We start from the raw sequence: 24,692 nt of genomic DNA, 5'->3' as shown, positions 1-24,692 counted from the left end.
GAGAGCTGGCAGGGCCCAGGGAAATGCTCACCTGTAGCAGTTGTTGTTATAATTGTTATAACTTCCCAGAGCAGTCAGACAGCCCAGGCAAATGGCATAGGAGAAAAAGATCTGCGTTCCAGCATCTACCCAGACCTGTAGGAAGGCACAAAGATGTTGGCATAAACAGAAGTCAGATGTGTGGTGAGAGGGTGGCCCTGGTCTCTGAAATCCCCCACCCACACTCTACGCTTCAGAAAAACTCCATGAGGGATAATTAAACTTCCTAACCTACCCAGGACCCCCTTTAAAAGAGTTCTATTCTTGGGGACCACATGATCAAGTGTAAATGTCCTCAATTAATTCTGGAATTTGCCAGAGTTTATGAATAATAGCTCAGTGAATAGCAAGAATTTGAATGCTTAGGACCCTGGCCTCAGCTGTGTGACCCTGGACAAGTTACTTAACCTCTCTGAGGCTGTTTCCTTATCAGCAAAGTAGGGAAGAAACTTCCCTATCAGGACTGTTGCAAGGATTCATGCAACAAGGACCATGAGCCCCTGGGATCTAGCGCCTACTTGCAAGGTAAGTCATGTTTAAGGTAAAATGAATGCTTCCTTTTCCTCGTGATTAAGGCCACCATGAGAAAAGTGTCATAAGATTCTGTCCAGGGTGACACATTTGCAGAGCTGACCTCAGCATAAAAGGTGGCAGGGAGGGGAGGAGTGAGGGAGGCCCACCATGTCCTTCTCCCTTTCAGAACAGATTCCCCACCTCTAGGCTCCCTATGTGGTACACAAGATAACTACTTTCCTAGTCCCCCCAAGCTCCCTTTTGATAAAAACTGCTGTGGACAGCATGACATGCACAACAGAAATGACAGTTGCTTCTCGAACACTTTCCCTGGGCTCCCTTTGAGCCCAGCCCCTAGAAGTTGCCAAGGAAAATCCAGAGCTCAAATCAAAATGCAGCTAATGAGACTCATGCTTAGGTATCAAATGCCATCTAGAGAACAGGGCTGGCACTAAATATAAAAAACAGGAAACACTTACTGACCTCTCAATGTACAGGCACCACGCATTACTGCCCTTCATGCATTACTGAATATTCACAGCAACCCGGCCAGGCACGGTGGGTGGCTCATGCCTGTAATCCCGGCACTTTGGAAGGCTGAGGTGGGTGGATCACCTGAGGTCAGGAGTTTGAGAGCAGCCTGGCCAACATGGCGAAACTCTGTCTCTACAAAAAATACAAAAATTAGCCAGGTGTGGTGGCGGGGGCCTGTAATCCCAGCTATGTGGGAGGCTGAGGCATGAGAATTGCTTGAACTGGGAGGCAAAGGTTACAGTGAGCCCAGATCACACCACTGCACTCCAGCCTTTGTGACGGAGCAAGACTCTGCCTCAAAAAAAAATTCACAGCAACCCTGTGTGGTAGGTGCTATTATTGGCCCCCTTTTACAGCTGAGGAGACTGAGGAACAGAGAGGTTGAGTAATGTGCCCAAACCACACAGCTGGGAAGTGGCAGATGCAAGTCCATGGAGGTCTGCCTCTAGAGATGTATGCTCATTCAGTCCCAGAATTTCTGATGTGGAATCAGCCTCAGAAGGCCTGTGGTGTAACCTCTCACTCAACACAGGACTCTCTTCTGAGTACTTCTGACAGAATAGTCTCTGCTTGCTTACCACCAGTGACCGGGAGCTCACTATCTCCTGACCCAGACCCTTTCTTCTTCAGAACGCTGTGACTATTAGAACATTTTTTAAGATGAGATGAACTCTCTCTTCCTGCTTTCCTTGTTCTGGGGGCATCCAGACCACATCCCTCTCCTCCATGTGGTAGCACTTTAAAGATTCAAAGAAAATACTCATGCCCACTGGACCCCAGAACTCTTCCCTTTTCAGGCAAAGTATCTGTATCTCCTCCCTCTTCAGAACTGGACTACATGGTACAAGTCATTCTATCATGGGTCTGCTCAACTGTGTTAAGTCATTCAACAAATTGCCTATTAAAACGGAAGATCATAATGCGGCCTCTGAACCTGAGAAATAAGTGTATTTTTTTCTCCTCTAACAATAGTATCACTGGGTTTAGGGTCTTGGAGCTCTGTGAGGAACTGAGGGAGAGCTCTTTCATGAAGTGCAGGGGCAGGGAGAGGCAGGTAGTGCCAGCAGACCAGAGTGCACTGAGATGGGGTAGGAGAAACTGGAAAGAGGAAATACAAGAACAAACTCCAGACATTTTGATATAAGTAGGGGTATGGGGATATGAGATAGGCTGGTAGTAAAAGGGTAAATACAATTTGGGGAAGGTTTTTGGAAATGGTAGAAGCTTAAGGATGCTTAAATGTTGGTAGGAAGGGTCCAGTGGAGAAAAAAGTGTTAAAGACTTGAGAAGAAGTGGTTGTATTTTTAATTCCTCCTGCTTTGTCTCAGTTTCCCCATTTGCTACCTCAGTGGATTGCCTGTTCTGCTTAGTAAGGCCAGTGAGCCACATGGAGAAGCAAAAAGCAGTGCAGCTGCTGACCCAGGAAATGGGAGGCCAAATCTCAGTGGCAACTCACAGAGCTACTCAGTGCCTGATCAGACACTGGGCCTCCAGTCACACTTGTTAATGGGGCCACAAACCAGGTGTCCCTCCTTCACTGTCCTGAGCCAGAGTGTGCAGGCCAGAGTGAGCAAAGCCCTCAGACTTGTGGGAGAGCTGGCTCCCCAATCCTGACTGAATCCCATCACTCACTGGAGCGGGCCCTCCCCTAACATGGTAAATAAATGCTCTGTGAGTTAGAAAACACCAAAGAAAGCTTTCGAACCACAAGCCCCAAAGATATGTCACCCAAACCAATGATTTTCACTTGCGGGTATTTTTTTTTTTTTTTTTTTTTTTTCAGTTTGCTCTTTGGGCACATCAATGCTGAAAGGGACATCTGCTGTTTTTGCCTACTTAGCATCCATCTTTCCTTTTTGGGTAACAGCACTTCAATTTTACTTTGGAAAGCTACCTCTTCTCCACTCAGAGGTAGATTCAGGACCGGCCACATGACCCAGGCCTGGCCAATCCAAGGATTTCTCTTGGCTACAGTGACTGGTTCATGGATGAGCATATGATGCAAGGCAAGTCAATGGGACACTTTTTTTTTTTTTTTTTTGCTGGGGATATAAAGCTTGTAACTGCTGGGGGCATCACTGGCCATGAAGGAAGAGTCTACCTGAGAATTAAGGCCAATACACAGGAAAGCAGAGTCTAGAGCAAAGGCAGACCAATATTAGCACATGACTCCCTGGATCAGACCTGAAATCAGACCTATCCTAGAACATTTCATTTCAGAGGCCTATAAATTCCTCTTTTATTTAAGTCAAGTTGGATTGAATTGTTCTCACTTCAAACTCAAGCTAATAGCAACATTTAGCTCTTAGAAAAACCCAGAGGGTATGAGCCCAAATCCTTTAATCAATCCAAAATTACTGACGGACCAGCATTCACTGAGTGCATTCACTTGTATACCGTGCAGAACCCTGTGTCACACTCTGAAAGAGGTACCACTCAATTTTACATAGCACTCCATCTCTGTCCTCAGGTGAGATAAAACATTCACAAAACAAGGTGCCCAGTAGCTAGGAGAGACAGATGGGGGGAAAGAGAAACTTGTGCTAAGGCAATCATAGAAGGCTGCCTGGAGGAGGCACACCTTTCAAAATTGGAGAAGAGATGAAAGAGGGCATGTTGGGCTTAAAAATTCACGTGAAAGGTGAGTATGTTCTCAAATGATTTTTCCATCTTGCTCTCCTACCTCTTTGGGGAAAAGCCTGTCATTTTTATTCTGATATTCACCATTAAACCAGCATCTTTACACAATACCCTTAATCTTCCCCTTTTTTGACACAGTCTGTTGGTTCTCTGCTGTGAGGAATACGGAAATTAGCTACAGCCTCCATTTGTCTTCCCTCCCTACCCGCTAGCATCCAATTTGAAGAAATATCCATTTGCTTCCAGTTAATACTTACAAGTCAATCTGTAAACTTTTTCTACTTTTCATATATATACTATTATCTTCAAATTTTTAATACACTGTATAGATTATCAGAACATAAAACCATCACATTAATAGCCTTTACTGATTGATTGATTGAAATGGGATCTTGCTATGTTGCCAAGGCTGGAGTGCAATGGCATGATCATGGCTCACTGCAGCCTTGAACTCTTGGGTTCAAATGATCCTTCTGCCTCAGCCTCCTGAGTAGCTGTGACTACAGGTGTGCACCACCATGCCAGGCTCCTTATAGTCATTATTTAATGTGAATTCAATAGGTAACTATGAATTTAATGATCACCCCCAGCCCTTATGTTAATACCTTTCCAGTCAGTTTTGTTATCTGTAGCTCGTTTTCTAGTAAATTCCTCTGGAAAGTCTCATAGGAAAGAATATTTGCTGAGTTCTCACATGTTTAGAATAGTTGATCTGTGACTTTCATACTTGAAAGGCAATTTGGCCGTATATAAAATCCTCTGCTCTCTTTTTCTTTTCCTGAGTATCTGGAATATATTGCATAGTTATTTTCTGGCACAAAGTGCTGTGGTAGAAAAGTCTGGTGCCAATATAACTTGCTTCCCCTTATAAAGCACTTATTTTTCTGGTCTGGATGTCCAACAGGTTTTATTCTACACTTTATTAAAGTCCAACAGTGATGAATCCGTGTTGATTTTCTTAGGCTCAGGGTATATTTCTTCAGGATACAAGTTTAAGTCTTCTCTTTCAGGAGAAAAAAGATCCCGAAATTATTGTTGTATTTATTCTCTTCCATTGCTTTAGGTCTCTTCTTTGGGGGCTCCTATGTATGTTGGACCTTCTTTGCTCACCTTCTATACCTATCACTTTTTCTTTCATTCTTTAAAAAGTCTTTGTTCATTTCTGACTTTATTTTTATATTTTTCCTCCTTTCCATCTTCTGTTTACTTTGTCATATTATCCATGGTCTGTATTCACTATTATTCCTTCATTTTAGTTATTTTTTCTGAACTAGTTTTTCTTTTGTAAGTTGTCCTTCCTGTCAGCTCTCTTTTTAAATAGTCTTTTTGTCTAACAATTTCATTTATGCTATTTGCCTCATAGTGTCTATTGGTTTATTACTTTCCTTTAGCTTGTTTTGAAATATTAAGTTTCAGTGTTACGCTGTTTTGTGGTTCTGTCTTTGTGCAATGCCTTGGGACAACATTCTCCCCATAATTATTTTCCTTATCATAGCTGTGCAGAAGTTTTGATCACAATCCTCTTCTGTTGCTCACGTTTAGGTAAAATAGATTTTCCTGTACTCTTAGGAGAGGACTTTCTTGTGTAGAGGAATGAGAGTGGTCCAGGATAGATTTGTTCAGACTCACAGTCTGAACTTTCCTTCTTCTTTTATTGCCAAAAACTCTTTAAAACTATGGCCATACAGATAGTACTTTCTGAAATTATTGTTCTCTATTCTTTTCTCCCACTGCTATCCAAAGTTTCTCCTTTCATTTCCTCTAGTGTCTCTGATCTGCTCAATTTGGATTCTGCTTCCCGTAATTTATCCTTAATGACAATGGAGCTTCAACTGGTTAGTGCATAGTGTTCACAGGGCCCAGACCTCTGCCCAAATTTGTTGCAGTCCTCCCCCACTTACCTAGGAGTTAGATACCTAGGAGTTAGAGACTGCATAGACCTCCTCCTCATTTGAGGTGATGTTCTCAGATAGGTCCACCAAGCTTCTACCCCCAAAGACAGTCCTCTCCCATTACATGTTAGAGCTTTCTAGGTTTCCTGGTGCTAGATCTTCAGAATTCCCTTTGCCTTTATGTTCATCTTCATCTTATCCTACAGAACTGATATCATGCAGATGTCATTGCTATTGGCATCTGACCCCATCTATTCACATTTTGTGGTTCATGATGTCACCTAATTGTGCTGAAGGTGCTGTCCATAGGGTTTTTGTTTTACTACCCTTGTTTCTCTGTTTGGGTGAGAAGATTCCAGGAAGTTAAAATAACTTTTTTTTTTTCTGTTGCCACCTTATCTTCTTGATTCTCAAGAAATCTTTAGAGGGCAGGTTATACAAGATTGATCTTGGCTGGAGGTGAGAGACGAATACCCAGATCTGAGCAATATGGTGGGTGGGGGTGCAACACTAGATGATTCAGGTTTTTTTAAGGGTGGTTGAAGGTATAAAGTGGGGAAATGGGTATTAATTTGGAGAAGGGAAGTTTGAGATGTCAAGTGAGATGTTCAAGAGATACATGGAAAGTCTACGGCTACATATCGATGTTTGGGCTAGAGACATAGATTTGATCATCATCAGGATTTTAGCAGTAACTTAACATCTCCCTGACTCCAGATCTAAAATTTTCTTCCCTGGCCTCTTCTATTTTTCACATTTGAAAAACCAATGTTGAGATCAGCTTTTCTGCTGAGACACATGCTCATTTGGGCATAGCAGAGCCTGAGAATGTACGGGATTAGATTTCTTGAAAACATCCCATGAAGAACCATGGGATGTCTTCACATGGAGTCTGCATCATTAGGCTATTTACAGAAAGCATAACTGATATATGTTTGTATTCTTACACAGATGCCTGTGGTTGTGAAAATGCAACATGTCTCCAATTCTCATCCTTGCCTCTTAGTCTAGAAAGGAACTAATTAACTCACCAGTGAGGTTGGTGTATTTGTTAAGATAATTACTGCTAGGTTATGCTGTATTAAACAATAAACCCACAAATTTCAGCAGTTTAGCATAATAAAAGTTTATTTCTCACCCACACAAAGATTAAAGCACAGCCCCTGTGAAGGGGCTCTCTTGCACCCAATGATTTGTGATATTAAGTGTTCTTCCTTTATGACACCACCGTCTCTCAACACAAGCTTCCAGCACAGCCTCTGAGGCAGAGAAACTTGAGGTTTGCTTGGGAAGGTTTTAAGGGTTAGGCCTGAGGGTTGCCTTCACTCCCAAATACATATCATTGGCCACACCCAAGTGACTTGGTTGCAAACTAAAGACAAGGAACTCTGAGGAATGTAGTCTTCCCATTTACTCAGGAAGAGAAAAAATAAATGACTGGTGAACACAGCATTATCTCTGCCAAAGCATTATCCCAAGTCTGTTTCACCTACAGCTACTTTCTTCAACTAAAAATTCCACAAGCACAGACAAACAAAATCATGGTGGGCATTAGAATGATTTGACAAAAGGGGAAAGAAAGTCTAGTAAAATAAGCTAACAGAACATTCATGAACCAGCCCTTCCATAGGTTTGGTAATGCCTTAAGAAGTGAAAAACTTGAGTTAATGTTTGCTGAAACCTACTGCATACTGCCGGCTCTCATGTACACAATCTGATAATTTGCATAATGATCTTACTAGGTAAGTATTAATGTCTCCATTTTTTCAGAAGTGGAAATAGGCTCCTGAAAAGTCAAACAGCTTATAAGGGAGAGAGTCGAGTTTGAACCCAGAGCATTCTGGCTCTACACTTTACAGAGAAAAGCTAGGACCTCCTAGTCTGCTGAGTAGGTATGGAGTCTCAGCTGGGATTTAAACGCTCTGCAGCTGTCAAGTCAAACAGAACAAAGGCAACCCCACCTCAATGAAAGGAAGACCAGGCAACTGAGCCCTACTGACCAGCATCTCCCAGGACGCTACAAAGGGAGCAGCTCAGCGGAGAAAGGGCTTCCTATTTCTCAACACAATTTGAAGGGAAAACAGTCTCAACAAAACAAACCCTAAGGAAGCTGGGTCAGTAGCTGAGAAAGGGATCACTCCCCATGTTCTGCAGCAATGAATGGGGGGCGTTCTGGCAGTGCAGCTGTGGGCGGTCCACATTCAGAGGTTTGGAGGACAGATTTGCATGGGAACAGGGGAGTGGGGCCCCTTTAGAAGAGAGGTGGTCCCGCCTCCAGCTCTGGGGCAACCTCACCTTTTTCAAGGCAACTGGTTCCAATGAGCCCTGGTGCACAGTAGGTACAGAGAGCAATGAATAAGGATGTAGCCCACCTTCCCAGCTAGGGCCACAGGGCTGCACAGAGTAGCTCCTTGATGACATATGCTGGGAGAAGCAAGAAAGTATGGATGGACAAGGACAAATTTCCCCCACCCACACTTTAGCTACAGTCATCATGACGGATACTCAGCATACACTGTCCCAGTCCACATGGACAGCACTTTACAGTTTACAATACTGTATGTCCTATGACCTGTGTGTCCCACACACTGCCCTGAGGTGAGCATCATCATCCCCAGGTTAGACACAGGTGGGTTGCTAGAAACACGCTCACCTTTTCTCCACATTCCTACCTTGATCATGCAAGTAGAATGTCTAATTTCTTAGGTGTTTTGGGGAGAACGCTTTACTTCTTTTTCCTACCTCTTAGAGTGACTTATCCAATTGAGGAGACTGGGGAGATGGTCATCATGCACATGTGGGCAACATATCTCTCTCACACACAGATGAAATAACATTTGTGAAACAAACCTTCAGCACCGTCCTGGCTCTTGGAGAGCATTGAGAAATACTCTGGAGAATATACAGAAACCCAGCCAGGAGCCCTCATGAGCAGCAGGTACTTAGTCATATTCCAGTACTCAAAAACCTGGAGGAAACAAAAAAGCCTATTCCCTCTTCCCCCCACCATAAGCATGCATTTAGTGTCTACCATGTGCCAGGCACAAGTCCCAGGAATGGAGGCTGAAGCCATCACTAAATGTTATAGAGCTCCTACCCTTAAGGAGCTTACACTTTAGCGGGAGAGACAGACAGCAAGCAAAGGCAGATAAGCTCTCATACAACATCTGGCAGAGAGGAGCAACTTGTGGGGAGGGGTATGGGAGATGAGTTCAGTGTAGTAGTGAGTTCAGTGGCAGTAGGGGCCAGGGTCCCGCCTACCCATGAAGGTATAGATGCTGCTCTGGGATTTTATACAGCACCTATGGCAGCACAGCTTACAGAAAAAAGCTACCCTAGAAATGTGCTTTCAAATCTGCAAAGAGAGCCGCCAATCAGAGCAGAAGGGCATGCCTCTGCTTGTCACCAAAGCCAGCATCAGCCGACCGACCAACTAAATCCATCTCTATGTCCTGGAATTGGCTGGTGTTTGCTGTGGTAATGCCTTAGGTCTTTGACAAATGCAGCATTAACCCATCCTGCCACGAAAGCACCAGTAAGAGGCTGTATGATGATAGTCATGCTGATGATCACAATGACACCAACTAACTTTTATTAGCACCTATGACATACCAGATGGAAAGTGCTTTACAGGTATTAAACTCACCTCGTCCACACTGTTAAGGTGGGTGCTATTGTTATTTATTATCTCCCTTTTATAGATGAATAAACTAACACCCAGGGAGAGGAAGTCACTTGTCCATTTACTTTAGAGAAATGTACACACTGGCCAGTGTGAGGAGTCACTTTGGGCTTACGAACAAATGAATCTTCTAATTGCCCCAGGAACCTGGCCCACCTTGGAAGAAGGCACTGAAACACCAAGCAAAAGCGGCCTAGGTTAAACAAGGTAGCTCTAGCTAGGCTCCATGCTTTGAGCCTTGCAGGAGCTTAATGAAAAGGGCAAAAACTCTGGGGTCAGCACACCCAGCTTGGAGCTCTGCTCTTCCGCTTACTGCTACGCAACCCTGGGCAAATTACTTCACCTCTTTGAACCTCAACTTCCTTGACTGTGAAAGAAAGACATAATGAATGTAAAGTGTGTAGTAGAGTACCTGGTACCATCCCTTTAATCTGGTTTCTTTTGGTGGCTGATGATTCTCAACTATACTATGCAAACAAGCGCCCACGTCCTTTCCAACATCCCAGCTTCCCTTCCCATGAGGTGAACTAATCAGATTTCTGAGAAGCACCAAATGCTGAACTGCCCATCACTAAGGCAGATACACATGCCTCTTAGGGCTACCAGCTTGGGTCCAACAGGGATGGATGGGAAGAATCAACACTTCATCCCTCCTAGGCTCCTTGCTGTTCCAGCACCTGGCCAAGAAGATGTGTGAAAACCATCAGACCCAACAGCACATGGGGTATGGGCTTTTGGATCCAAGAAGTCAGAACAGAGCTTGGGGCCCTCCTGGGGCTTCCAACCCACAGCCTTTTCTTTCTTCAACATTTTCTTTCAAACAGACAGCTACCCCCCCCCCCCCCCCCCCCCCCCCCACACACACACACACACAGACATACGCACACACAACTTTTGTAAGCAGAGCCTTGGTTTGAGGCAAAAATATAACTTATATGGCCTGGCAGAAAATGGCTGAATTAAGCTCTTTCTTTTTGCCTTTTATATTGGTAAGGATTCTCAAAAGATTAAAAGTAGGTTAGGAGAATAATAAAACAGCTGTGTTTCCAGTGTGTACCTGACAACGGCTTTTGTAGAAGTGAATGATTACATGAAAATCACTTCCTTCCCACCTCTTTCTCAGCCTCCTCTGGGTTGCTAGGCGCCCTTGCTCCTTCTTTCGGCTAATGCCACATACAGAAGCTGATGAATACAGTATGGCCATTATGAGGAAAGGGGGAGTCTGGGAGAGGGATTCAAATGCACCCTCCCTGGTGGATTCCATGGGGGGAGAGGGCTTTGGTGGAGACGACTTTGGAGATATTTAAATGCTAATGTGCTGGGCAGGCGGGAACAGTGGTGGGAAGGGGCTGAGGCTTTTGGCCTGTAAGCCCAACTGGAAATATGTTCTGCAGCCTCTCGATCTGGTGCCAAGCCCTTCCCTGGGCAGCCGGCCCTGGGGCCAACCAGGGCCCTGCCAGTAAAGTGTCACTGGGCTAAAGGGTTGCGCTGCAGGCGGTGAGGAGCCGTTCAACCCTGTGCAGGGGGAGTTTGGGTGTGTAGGCCGACCCCGGTGGCCCCTTTGTGTGGAGCAGGGAACGAGGGTCACTGTGGCTGGGCTTTTGCCCAGGAGGCTGGACAGCCATGTCCAGGCATGGAGAGTGCATAGGGCAGATGGGCAGTTGGCCTCCCCTTAATTCATCACATCAGTTGCTTGAGCGCCATTTTACCAAAGTGCTAAATGAGGGAGGCTGAGAGAAGGATAAGCCTGAGCAAGGCCTGAAGACGGCAATTCCTAGCCCCAAGCTCTTCCCAGGATGTCCACGCAGACTCAGGGAAAGACGGTTTAAGCCAAGCTCTCCCCTGAGGAGTGTTCCTTAACAGGGAGGCTCTTGACATTTTGAATAAGATAATTCATTGTGCAGGACTGTCCTGCTCCCTGTAGGATGTCTACCCACTAGCCGCCCCCCCCCAAAAATGCTAGAAGTCTCCCATTATTCTAGCAGCCAAAACTATGCCCCCACTTGTTTCTAAATGACCCTGGGCCAGCAGTCCTACCTAGTCCTGGCTAGGAGCCACTGAGGCAGGGAGAGTCAGAGCAGGCAATGATGGTGGGGCTGCAGAACCCACATCCCATGGGCAGCATTGGGCTAGGGGCTCCCGGACCAAGCCAGACTTCAGCTTCCAATCCCAGCCTGATCAGGCAGGTTCTTTTGTGTCAGCCGAGCAAGCAGTTAGGATGAAGCCTCATAATCTCCCCCTAGAACCACATTTCTTTGCTAATAAACATGGAACTTGTTCAAAGCCAGGAAATGAAACGGCAAGCCAGGGTGCTCCATGCCCTGGAGGAGCCGAATGGGAGCTAAACTTCAAGCAATAGAAAAGACGTCCTTGGGAGGAGAAAGGAAAAGAAATAGCCACAATGGTGAAGGTAGCCATTTCTGTGTCTGGCTGCAGATAGAGAAATAAATATCTGAGATCATATCGTGGCATTCATTGTTTATTGTCTGTCTCCCACAACTAGAATGGAAGCTTCCTGAGAGCTGGGTGCTCGGCTTTCTCACTTTTGAATCCCCAACCCTTTGCTCATTGCTGACACATAAGCACTCAAGAAATGTCTGTAGGGTGCCCACAGCTGCTTAGGGTCTCCAGCACACAGGAAAGGAGTGCTCAAAGCTCACACTGAGTCCTAACTACCAGGCCAAGTGGAGAACATACTGGACTGAGAGGGACAGGACACCTGGCTCTGAAGGCAGCTTGCCCTTAAAGTTCCTGTGTGTTCTCCCTAAAGTTCATTATTTTCTCCTAGCCCCAGTTTTCCAACTTGTAAAATAAGGGAACTACATTGCAATGGAGATGGCAAATATGTGACATGCACATCCAACCCCCATTTCTGCCCAGGGCAGACATTACTAATCAATCACAGCACTCTTCTGCCTTCAGTGTAGCTATGGGGAAAGACATCCACAACCTGTCAGAGATAGTGAGCGAGCAGAAACCTGCAAGAGAGAATCATCCAGCCCAGCCATCCCGGCTTTATAACAGGGTTATGGTTTCGGGTCAGCTGAGCCCATTTTCCATGGGGCATTTCAACCTTTCAGTTTTAAAAGCCCAGGAAGACACTGGAACACCTGTGTTTAAGCTCCTGCTCCATACTAGGGACAAACTTCACATCAAATACAAGGGACACAGAAAGGAAGGAGGAAAATGACACCATACTGATGGAGATATGTGTTTTTAGTGGATTTTTCGCACTTATGCTGGTCTGGAAGGCTGGCAGAAAGTGGCAGGCTATTCCAGTGGAACAAATGCTACAAGCAAAGGCCTAGAGGGCAGGCAAGGAGAAATCTGTCAGAAGCTACCCAGCAGAAATGCTTCTAAGCAAAAGGCTGAGAGAGGAAATGGAATAGATCTTCCAGAATCTCATGGAATTCAGAGCTGGTGTTTCATTCATCACTATATCTTTGGGCAGAAACCACTTAAAGTTCCCAAGTAGGAAAATGCTTATGGCAGCCATACCAAGGATGCAGGAAGATACTACTCAATTCTATATGAAACAGAATTCTGACAGTGAATGGGAACACACTCAAATTTATGCCCCAAGGAGCCTCCCAGGGGATATCTGTGGTGGCTGGGGAGTGGGAACAGGCACAGTCAACAGTGGAAGAGTCTCCTCCCTGGCTGAGCGCTCCAGTCCTGGGATGAGCTCATGTGGCTAGAAGGAACCAAGCACAGTCGGAGATGCAGAGAGGAAATTTCTGCATTGATATGGTTAGGCTCTCTGTCCCCACCCAAATCTCATCTTGAATTGTACTTCCATAATTCCCACATGTTGTGGGAGGGAGCAGTGGGAGATAATTGAATCATGGGGGTGGTTTCCCCCATACTGTTCTCATGGTAGTGAATAAGTCTCATGAGATCTGATGGTTTGATAAGGGGAAACCTGTTTTGCTTGGCTCTCATTCTCTCTCTTGCCGCCACCATGTGAGACATGCCTTTCATTTTCTGCCATGATTGTGAGGCTTCCCCAGCTACATGGAACTGTAAGTCCAATAAACCTCTTTCTTTTGTAAATTGCCCAGTCTCAGGTATGTCTTTATCAGCAATGTGAAAATGGACTAATACAGTAAATTGGTATTGGGAGTGGGGTGCTGCTGAAAAGATACCCAAAAATGTGGAAGTGACTTTGTAAATAGGTAACAGGCAGAGGCTGGAATAGTTTAGAGGGCTCAGAAGAAGATAGAAAAGTGTGGTAAAGTGTGGAAGTCCCTCGAGATTTGTTGAATGGCTTTGACAAAAATGCTGATAATGACATGGACAATGAAATTCAGGCCAAGGTGGTCTCAGATGGAGATGAGGAACTTGTTGGAAACTGGAGCAAACGTGACTCTTGTTGTGTTTTAGCAAAGAGACTGGTGGCATTTTGCCACTGTCCTAGATATTTGTGGAACTTTGAACTTAAGAGAGATGATTTAGGGTATCTGGTGGAAGAAATTTCTAAGCAGCAAAGCATTCAAGAGGTGACTTGGGTGCTGTTAAAGGCATTCAGTTTTATAAGGGAAGCAGAACATAAGTTTGGAAAATCTGTAGCCTGTGATATGTGATAAATTTGTAGCAATGTGATAGAAAAGAAAAAACCCATTTTCTGAGGAGAAATTCAAGCCGACTGCAGAAATTTGCATAAGTAACCAGGAGCAGAATGTTAATCCCCAAGACAACAGGGAAAATGTCTCGAGGGCATGTCAGAAGTCTTCACAGCAGCCCCTCCCATCACAGGCCCAGAGGCCTAGGAGAAAATGGTGTCCTGGGCTGGTCCCAGAATTCCTGTTCCATGCTGTCTGCAGCCTAGGGACATGGTGCCCTGCGTCCCAGCCACTCCAGTCATGGATAAAGGGGCCAATGTAGAGCTCCGGCAATGGCTTCAGAGGGTGCAAGCCCCAAGCCTTGGCAGCTTCCATGTGGTGTTGAGCCTGGGAGTGCACATAAATCAAGAATTGGGGTTTGGGAACCTCTGCCTAGATTTCAGAAGATGTATGGAAATGCCCGGATGTCCAGACAGAAGTTTGTTACAGGGGCAGGGTGCTCATGAAGAACCTCTGCTAAGGCAGTGCAGACGGGAAATGTGGGGTCAGAACCCCTACACAGAGTCCCTATTGGGACATGGCCTAGTGGAGCTGTGAGAAGAGGGCCACTGTCCTCCAGACCCCAGAATGGTAGATACACTGACAGTTTGCACCATGTGCCTGGAAAAGTCGCTGACACTCAACACCAGCCCATGAAAGCAGCCAGGAGGGAGGCTGTACCCTGCAAAGTCACAGGGGTGGAACTACCCACGACCATGGGAATTCACCTCTTGGATCAGCGTGATCTGGATATGAGACACAGATTCAAAGGAGATCATTTTGGAGCTTTAAGATTTGACTGCTCTGCTGGATTTCAGACTTGCATGGGGCCTGTAGACCCTTTGTTTTGGCCAATTCCTTTCATTTGGAATGGTTGTATTTACCCAATGCCTGTACCTCCATTGTATCTAGGAAGTAACTAACTTGCTTTTGATTTTACAGACCCATAGACAGAAGAGACTTGCCTTGTTTCAGATGAGACTTTGAACTGTGGACTTTTGAGTTAATGCTGAAATAAGACTTTGGGGGACTGTTGGGAAGGCATGATTGGTTTTGAAATGTGAAGACATGAGGTTTGGGAGGGGCCACGGGCAGAATGATATGGTTTGGCTCTGTGTCCCCACTCAAATCTCATCTTGAATTGTATTCCCATAATTCCTATGTGTTATAGGAGGGATCTAGTGGGAGATAATTGAACCATGGGGGCAGTTCCCCCATACTGTTCTCATGGTAGTGAATATGTCTCACGAGATCTGATGGTTTGATAAGGGGAAACCCCTTTCACTTGGCTCTCATTCTCTCTCTTGCCACCACCATGTGAGATGTGCCTTTCACCTTCTGCTATGATTGTGAGGCCTCCCCAGCCATGTGGAACTATAAGACCAATAAACCTCTTTCTTTTGTAAATTGTCCAGTCTTGGGTATGTGTTTATCAGCAATGTGAATACGGACTAATACATGTATTGCATTGGAAGTTAGGGCAAAAGGTGTTTGGGGCTTTCCGCTGCTAAGAAGCTTAATGTTAGTGGGTCTATGCCCCTCAACATTTCCTGAGCACCCTGTATAGCACATGGAGACTATAGAAAGAATGAAGCTCCCCTTCTCGTGCTCAGGGCCTTGCAATCTAGAAAGCATATGAGGAAAAAGAAAGTCGAGCAAGCCCCTGATATCATCCATCTGTGACTGACAGATTCATCTGAGCAGTTCTTAAATCTCATTTTCAGCCGTTTCCCTTCTAGGTAAGGCAGAAGTTTTCCACAGGTCAAGAGAGAAAGGGGAGCAAGTATAAAATCTCACAAAATCAGACAGATCTGGTTGAGTTCCAGCTCCGCTGGGTCACCTTGAGGAGGTCACTTCTTTGAGCCTCAGTTTCTTTGTGGGTACAATGCGGAAAATCATCATTCCAAGCTGCCAGAGTTGTTCTGAAGACAAAACGAGGCTAAGTTTGTAGAGTGTGCACAGAGTACTTGGCTCACAGTAAATGCTAAGTGGCTAGAGAAGGGTCATTCCTTTGGGCCTGAAAAAGCATCTTTGAAGGGTGTGTGGGGCTGACTAGGCAGGTCCCACTTGGGGTAACAGAAGAAAAGCCAGCTTTTCTAGCCCTAGGAGGAGCTGGCTTCAGAGGCCCTGACTGTCTCCTCCCCACCCTGGTGTGGATGTTCTACAAAGGGCAAGAGGCCAGGCCCAATTGTTCTGTCCCAGAAACGCTACAACAGCTGGCCCTGCCCAGCCTTCACTGCAGGGTCAATGCCTCCTCTGCCAGGCCCAGTGGACAGACCTCAAGGAACCGGGCCTTGGGGCCTCTCAGTCTCTCTGCAGGCATTCACCTTGGGCAGCATTAGGAGAAAGGAGGAGACATCCTCTCATCATGGGCCTTTGAGAAGCCATGCAAGCTGCCCATATGAGCATTACCTGCACATGCAAAGACGACCCTTGCTCCTAAAAAAGTTTACATAGATAAACGTGTGCCATGGCGGTTTGCTGCACCTACCAACCCATCACCTAGGTAGTAAGCCCCACATGCATTAGCTATTTATCCTGATGCTCTCCCTCCTGCTATCCCCCACAACAGGCCCCGGTGTGTATTGTTTTCCTCCCTGTGTCCATGTGTTCTCATTGTTCAGCTCCCACTTATAAGCAAGAACATGCGGTGTTTGGTTTTCTGTCCCTGTATTAGTTTGCTGAGGATAATGGCTTCCAGCTCCATCCATGTCCCTGCAAAGGACATGATCTCAGTCCTTCTTATGGCTGCATAGTATTCCATGGTGCATATGTCCTGCATATATATCCTGGAACTTAAATAAAATAAGATTAGAAAAAAAAAGTACCAAGTTCCCAAGAGTCATTAGTCCAAACTTCATGTTGTCTTCATATTTCTACAAAAAGTAGTATTACCAACTCTCTTTTTTAATTAATAAAATGCACTCTCTCAAATTAAAAAAATTAAGTTTTAAAAAAGGTGAGTGGATTCTCTTGCATTATCTCAGCAGCAGAAAACCAGCCCTTGGAATCCTCACGGGCCTCCCTCTCTTCACGGGGCACTTCCAGGCTGTTTATCTCCCTGAGTTCTCACAATAACACCATAGGCTGGTACTATTATCATCTCCACCTCGCAGAGGAAGAAGACGAGGCCCTGGGAGATCACTCAGCTGATACCTGGAAGACTAAATCCCAGATCTGTCTGATCCCAAAGCCCTCTCTTTTTAAAAAATATGCACCAAATTATTTTATTTTTTAACTTTTAATTGACAAAAAGTCTATATATTTGTGGTTTAGACATGATGTTTTGAAATCCATAAACACTATGGAATGGCTAAATCAGGCTAAATAACATGCATTGCCTTGCTTACTTTTTTTGTGGCGAGAACACTTAAAATCATTCTCTTAGCGATTTTCAAGTACACATGATTGCATTGCATGTTATTGCCTATGTCACCACACCGTGCAATAGATCTCCTGAACTCATTCCACCTGTGGCATTGACATCTTATATCCTTTGACCCAATCTCTCCAACACTGCCCACCCAAGCCCTGGGAACCACCATTCTACTCTCTGCTTCTGTGAGTTTGACTTTTCTAGATTCTACATACAGGATAAGTGAGATCACGTGGTATTTGTCTTTCTGTGCAGTGCCTGGCTGCTGCTCACTTTCGTCTTCCCAGTAGACTGTCATCATCTTCACCAAGAGGAGAGGTGGTGTAAATGAGCCTGGAGCCAAACACTCTTATCTTACCTGTCTCTCTGCTCTCCACAGGCCCAATGTCCAAACGGATTTCACTGCTTGACACTCACTGACCTGCCTGCCCTGCTTACATACCATTCTCCTTCCACCTCTCAGGTCCTGCCAGCCTTCAGGGTCACATTGCCATCTGCTCACATGGCCTCTACTATGCTCATCTGAATGGAAGCAGTGACAGCTTTAAATGGCGCTAGTTCCTTGGGAATCTGACTAACGGAGCATCCTGGTTCACATAGGCCAGTGGGAGCAGCAGGACCCAGGGTCCTAGGGGAATGGGTAAACATGCAGGGCTGTGTCAGGCAGGAAACCAGGAGGGGCGGCTGACCTCGGTGGACTAACAGGAGATGGCAGGCCACCACAGCACGCCCTCCTGGATAATGTGTGGGACACAGTGGCCTCGGCTTTGGGGCAAAGCCACTGTGAGGGAGGGACTGTCTTCATTCCTCATGCTTCCCTCAGCGATTTTTCAGGGCTTTGAGTTGAGCTGTAAAACTAAGAATGATCAGGCAAAAATAAAGTAAGTTACAGACATCAGTGCCAACGTGCTTAAGGCTGAAGTGTACTGATGTCTACAACTTACTTTGAAGTGTATCAAAAAATTAAATAGAATGCATGGATGGGGGCTAGAAAGGTTTGTAGTGAAGGTGACATAGTGAAACACCCATAGTAGATAGAGTCCAGGGGGTGGGCATGTGGGGGTTCCCTGTGCAGGCAGAACCAACCCATAAGACAGCAGAAGGAATACTCTCATCCCACAGTGGCAACTGGAGGCCTCACTGGAAGAGATGTGTTCACGACACTTCTCAGGAATCCTTTGGTGAGAAGACTATGCTTTGTGCCCAGTACCTCATGCTTGCATCAGTGCGGGGAAACTGAGGAAACTCCTACCCTGCCAGGTGATGTCAGAAACCAAAACCAACGTTTAGTCTCAGATCAGGAAAACTGAGTTTTCTGGGATCAGTTGTCTCCTCCTTGATGTCCCCTTGAAGATTAAAAACACCTCTGAACTCCTGATATTATCCATCTGTGATTCACAGATTCATCTGAGCAGTTGTTAAGCTTCATTTTCAGCTGTTTCCCTTCTGGGCCAGGTAGAAGTCTTCCACGAGTCAAGAGAGAAAGGGGAACAAGTATGAGAAGACAGAAGTTTGCATTCCTCCAACCTCACCTTGCACAAACCTATGGATTAATTTTACATTCTGTCTCTGAGGTATTTACTAAAGAGGTCTGTATCTGTTATTTATTTTCCTCATCTGTCTTTCTTAGGGAATATTTTCTTTAAAGCTCCAAACAGGTGACTGGGCTGGAGAAGAAGGACAATTATCACAGTACTCACCATCCCAGGCAGGAGCTTAACTCTGAGATGACAACCACATGCTACAATATGCACTTAATGAGCACCTACTCTGTGTTAGGCAGTTTGCAAGCCATCATAGGAGAGGTAGAGCTGAATAAAATGTTCACGTTCTGGAAGGATTGGTCAAGTGTAGCTTGGATTAACCCCCAGGAATGTTAACCATATGCTTGCTTAGAATGACATTCACCCAACCCTTTTCCCCTATGCACTTCCACAGCCTTGGGATATCCTAATGCACTGTCATCTATAACCTTGGAGATGTGCAGTTTCTCCCTTCCAGGTGATTTATGATATAAAAATCTTCTCATGACCACAGGTAAACCATCTCTTATCTCTGGGCTTTGTCTCCTCCAAAGGACATTTTAAAGACTAATTCCTGGGCTTTGCCAGCTTTTATTAATCAGACACATACAACTGCTAATAGGAACTTCCTGTCAGCACAACATGGCCCATGTTGGTGGGTCATAAGGGGGAAAATAAAAGGGATTATTGATAGCAAAAAAAAAAAAAAATGGAAGACAGTGATTTTACTAGACACTCTCATTTTACGGCTGATGGAACTCTGGCACAAGGAGGTACAGTGACAGTTCAAGGTCGGTGGTGGAGCTGGGTTTCCTGATTCTTAGCCTGGGAGTTTCAAACCATGCAACAATGCCTCCTGGGATGAGCAGTGGGACATGAAGGACCGAGATGGGTACAGCATAGGAGGCTGAGCAGCACCCACTTGCCTCTACTGTTTGGAACGTCACTGAGACCCTAAGCAAGGAGGCAGAGCTATGTTTGGCCTCTGTGTGAACATTATGCAGGACTCAGCACTCGCCCTGTAGGGCTTTCCAGTGCTTGGCTTGCAAATGAGAAGTGAGAGAAATGGAACATGAGATTCACATACCAATGAGTTTTCAGAGAAGGACATCAAGCGTCACAATCCCAGCCAACTAAGAGGTATCAAAGACCTGTCATCTTGATGCTCACAGAAGAAATTCCTGCTCTCTTACAAAGCTGTGCTAGATCAGAAATCACCAGAATACACTGCATCTGCAAAGCACACTTCTTCCCAACTATGCAGGAGTTGCAGGAACCAGTCATAGCAACTTAATAACAAGAGCTGCTCTGTAGCCCTTGTGTTGCTCAGAGCTCTTTCACACACATCTGCCTATCTGATGCTTTCCGCAGCCATTTGAGGTGGACAGAGTAGGGTTTATTAACATGGAAGCCCAGAGAGGTTATGTGACCTGCCCAAGGACACAAAATTAGTGAGACAGGACCTGATTCCATGTCTGGTCTGACCTCTTCATTTCATAGATGAGCAAATAGATGCAAAGGGGTGGAAAAGTGGCAAATGTTTCAACTGGAGGTTCTCGGTCCTGGTCCAGTTCTCCACCAGCTGTGGCCTTGGGTGAGCCATATCCTCTCTCTGGCACTCAGGTACTCATCAACAAAAGAAGAAGTTGGACCTACATACTGGCTCTTAAACTTATTAAAATAGCAAATAAATGAGCTTTATGGAGTTCTTTGCCAAATATCTTCATGAGTATAATTTTACTCTATGTGTAAGAAACAAATTTAGTGTCAGAATATAAAACCATGGAAATTATGAAATCACCACCACTGACACATGACTTTATGAATAAAATTGAGCTGATGAATTAAGCATGAATAAGGGCATCTCCCTTAATATTAATTGGCTACTTGAACATTCTATATATCATGTTCAAGACTAGCAGATAAAGTAAATGCTGAGGGTTAATATTTTTATGACAGTTACAGAAAACAGATAATTATGAAATATTTTAAATCACAGCCTTTTAAATCTGTAACATTTTAAATCCATTTTAAGGAAGATAGAAAATTCTTCCAGATGCTAGAAATGAGAAGTCAAAACTGAAGTTGAGGAGGAGGAGGAATAGACCTAGCAACCCATAGGGACATCTCAGCAAATAGAAGTCTGAGAGGCTGAGGTTTCATTCCTTCCCAATGGTAGAGTTAAGATTGCATGCTGTGGGTATGAACAAAAGCTAATTAGGCTTACTGAAAAGAGCTGGGAGCTAGAAAGGATTGTCCCATAGTGAGCCAGAAGTTAGAAACTCTACCCCTCAGCTCGCCATGAAAGTGCCAGATATGGGTATGATTACACACTGCTCTTGCAATATGGGCATCCAAGTTCAAAATGTAACTTAAAAATTACCATCCTACAATTCCATACCCAGCTAAACTACCACTCAAGTGAAATAAACGTCTTTCCAAAAATACACAGACTAAGAGAGCTTAGTTACTCCAGGCCCTTGCTCAAAGAACTACTAAAGGATTAACTCCAAAAAGAAGAAAATGTAATCCTGCAGAAAGGAATGAAAACAATGAGGAGCAAAGAAATCAGTAAAGCATGTTGTGAAATACAAGTATCAACTCTTAAGAAGTAATAAGGCAGAATCAAAAAGTAAATATCACAGGGATGATGAGAGCATGGGATTTGGAGCAGAATTTGTGTGCTAGAGTATTTTTTCTTATTCAGAAAGAGGACAAATACAGTTAACAGCCACACTGACTGAGTTGGCACCACATCTCCTATCTCTGCACTGCACTCAGGGATAGACCCTTTCTTCCCAACCCAGTGGTGCTGCATGTACAGCTATCAGCCTCCCACAGCACTTCACAGATGGACTTTAGTTGCAGTCCTTTCTTCCAAAGACAACTGTGGCCATGGTTCTGGTCCTGACTCTTCAGTGGGCATTCTTAGAACTCTGCTGTTTCATTCTTAGGAAGGAAACCCACAAGGGCTGTCAGCGTGCCTTCAGGGCACCAGGAGTGAATGCTCCATTTCCAGCACCTGGCACAATTGGAGCTCCAGTTTCTACATACCCTCCTGCATCTTGGGCCTTTTTTCCTATAAAGCACTACTATCCAATAGAATGTTCTATGATGATAGACATGTTCTATATATGTGCTCTCTGATACGGTGGCCACTAGCCACAGATGGGCATTGAGCATGGGAAATTTGACTAGTGAAACAGAGGAACTGAGTTGTAAATTTTATTTAATTTCAATTTAAATAGACAGATGTGGTTTATGGCTATTGTATGGGACAATGTAGTTCTAGAAAGTGGAAATCGCTGAAGGGATCCATTCCATTCCCTTTGCAGGAAGCTCTGAGGTGATCTTCTCTCTCTCTCTCCCCCCTGGAGTGGGAGCGAGGGCAGGTGGGTGGCCCCAACACCCAAGAATTTCTTCTTGCCTGGACTACTTGGCTTCCTCTGACCACAAGCCCTCACTGGTTTGTCTGACAGGCCTCAGCCTGCCTTCAGTGCTCTCTTAGACCAGTGCTCCTCAAATTTTCATGTGTATAAAAACCACCAGTGGTGTTGCTAAAATGCAGGTTCTGATTGCAGGCTTGGGATGGGGCCTGAGGGAGTCAGCATGTCTGACAAGTTCCCAAATAAGGCTGGTGCTAGGCCTGGAGACACTTTGAGTAGTAATAAGGTTTTAGAGACAGAAGCTCCTCTGAAAAGGCTACATACTGTATGATTCCAACTATGTGACATTCTGGAAAAGGCAACACTATGGAGGTAGGGAAAAGATCAGTTCAGGGGAAGGGAGGGCTGAACAGGCAGAGCACAGGGGATTTCTAGGGCAGGAAAACTACTCTGTGTGATACTGCAATAGTGGGTGTGTGTCATTACACACTCACTGGAGCTACAACATTGCACATTTGGAGGTACCTCCAAACCCATAGGAGGTACAACACCAAGAGAGAACTCCAATGTCAACTATGGACTTTAATTAACAATAATATATCAATATTGGCCCCTTGATTGTAGCAAATGTACCACCCAAATGCAAGATGTTCCTAATACGGGAAATGGGCGTTGGGAGGAGGTGTGGGGTGTATATGGGAGCTTTCTGTACTTTCTGCTCCATTTTTCTGTAAACTTAAAACAGCTAAAATTAATAAAAATCTATTAATCTAAAAAACATACTTAATCTGCAAAATTTAATGTGCAATTTTGGGGAGGGGGGTTAAAGATCCTCCCCCACTTAAAAACTCCTATCTAAGAAAACAGGAAATGTGTCTTCCTCATCCTCCCCACCTAACCTCCACCCCACTCCCACAGTGCCCAGGGAATATCTAGCAAGAATGGATACTTGGTAAATTTCTCCTGATTAATTTAAAAAGCAAAGCCTGGCATCATGCCTGGCATAGAGTAGGTACTCAACAAATATTTGGTGGATGAATAAACATGAGGTGGGAATTCTAACAAAACAGCCTGAGAATACCTGAAGACAGGCACTCAGTTGTTCCTCTTTTGTGCTGGCACAGCTCAGCTCATGACTCTCCAAGGTTCTCACCAGCCCCTGCCATGGCAACATCTCTCCTCTATGAGACAGCAAAATTCTCAAGCGTTAAAACACCACCATTTCAGCCCTGTACTCTCACTGCTTGGCTGGGCCTTGCACACAGTACGTGCACCTTGAATGTTTGCTGACATCTCTTTGAAGTGACTCCACTGTCTCCTTCCTGTGTTGATCCTCTTGAACTTCTGGAGGTAGCCAGACAAACTCACACAATGGCACTAGCTCCAGCCACAACTGCCCATAGGCTGTAACATCACAGCTGCCAGACCCCTATGACATTGCAAAGCCTTCTCCATCCTCAGTCAGGTTCTTCCTTGCCATACTCCTCAAAACTCAAGGTCATTTGATAGCAGCCTCCTTTTCCTCCAAACTGGTTGTATTCTCCAAATTCATTCTATTCGCTTGCCCTTTCTAAACAGCTAATATGTGCTTTTTTACCTAACCTTACCAAATCTGCATGGAGGAAGGAGATGAGTAAAGGATAAGGCTCTCTCCTCTAGAAGCTTACGAGAGGTAAAACTGAGGCTCAGAGAGGGTGAGCCTCCTGCCTAATGTCACATAGTGGAGAATGAAGAGCAGGCATTCACATGCTGCTCTGAAAATTCATACTCTTCATTGATGAGCTTTGCTGAGCCTCTCTCTTATCTGAGTAATCTTCTGAAATTACAGCTCTCTTCATGCCATTCATCTCTTGCTCAAAAACATTCAATAGCTCTCTCCAGACCAATGAATGAAATCTGAACTCTTTGGCTTGGCAGTCAAGGTTCTTAATGAAGGGGCTTCAGTCTACTGACTTCATCTTATTTCTTATGATTCCCTAACACAAAGTCTATCCTGTGGCTACACTGAAGTACAGACCATTTCCTGCATATGCAGACTTTCCACCTCTGATCTTTGCTTCTTTCTGAGAAGACTTTTCTTCCTAATCCTGCAGAGATCAAATCAAAGACTGCCTGTTTCAGCAGGGCAAGGTAGCTCACACCTGTAATCCAGCACTTTGGGAGGCTGAGACGGGCAGATCACTTGAGGTCAGGAGTTTGAGACAAGCCTGGCCAACATGGTGAAACCCTATCTGTACTAAAAATACAAAAATTAGCCAGATGTGGTGGCGCACAGCTGTAATCCCAGTTGCTCAGGAGGCTGAGGCAGGAGAATCACTTGAACCCGGGAGACAGAGGTTGCAGTGAGCCGAGATCACGCCACTGTACTCCAGCCTGGGTGACAGAGTGAGACTCCATCTCAAAAAAGAAAAAAAAAAAAGACTGTGTGTTTCATAAAGTCTTTTCCAGGACATGTGACTGAAAATAATGTTGTTCTTCTCTGATTGTCTATGTTCCTTTATCTGAA

General features: G+C 44.9%; 1 protein-coding gene across 1 annotated transcript in view; it reads right to left on the bottom strand.

Moving 5' to 3' along the window:
• The window catches only part of SLC6A11 (solute carrier family 6 member 11), a 122,942-nt gene that overhangs the window by 28,702 nt on the left and 69,548 nt on the right, over positions 1–24,692 (bottom strand). The window contains exon 7 of the mRNA XM_032149720.2: positions 32–135. Within this exon, the coding sequence (XP_032005611.1) occupies positions 32–135 (104 nt within the window). The remainder of the gene's footprint in view (positions 1–31; positions 136–24,692) is intronic.

This window comes from Hylobates moloch, unplaced genomic scaffold (genome assembly GCF_009828535.3).
Source record: "Hylobates moloch isolate HMO894 unplaced genomic scaffold, HMol_V3 SCAFFOLD_4, whole genome shotgun sequence".
Classification (NCBI taxonomy): domain Eukaryota; kingdom Metazoa; phylum Chordata; class Mammalia; order Primates; family Hylobatidae; genus Hylobates; species Hylobates moloch.
This window is presented reverse-complemented; position numbering and strand designations above follow the sequence as displayed.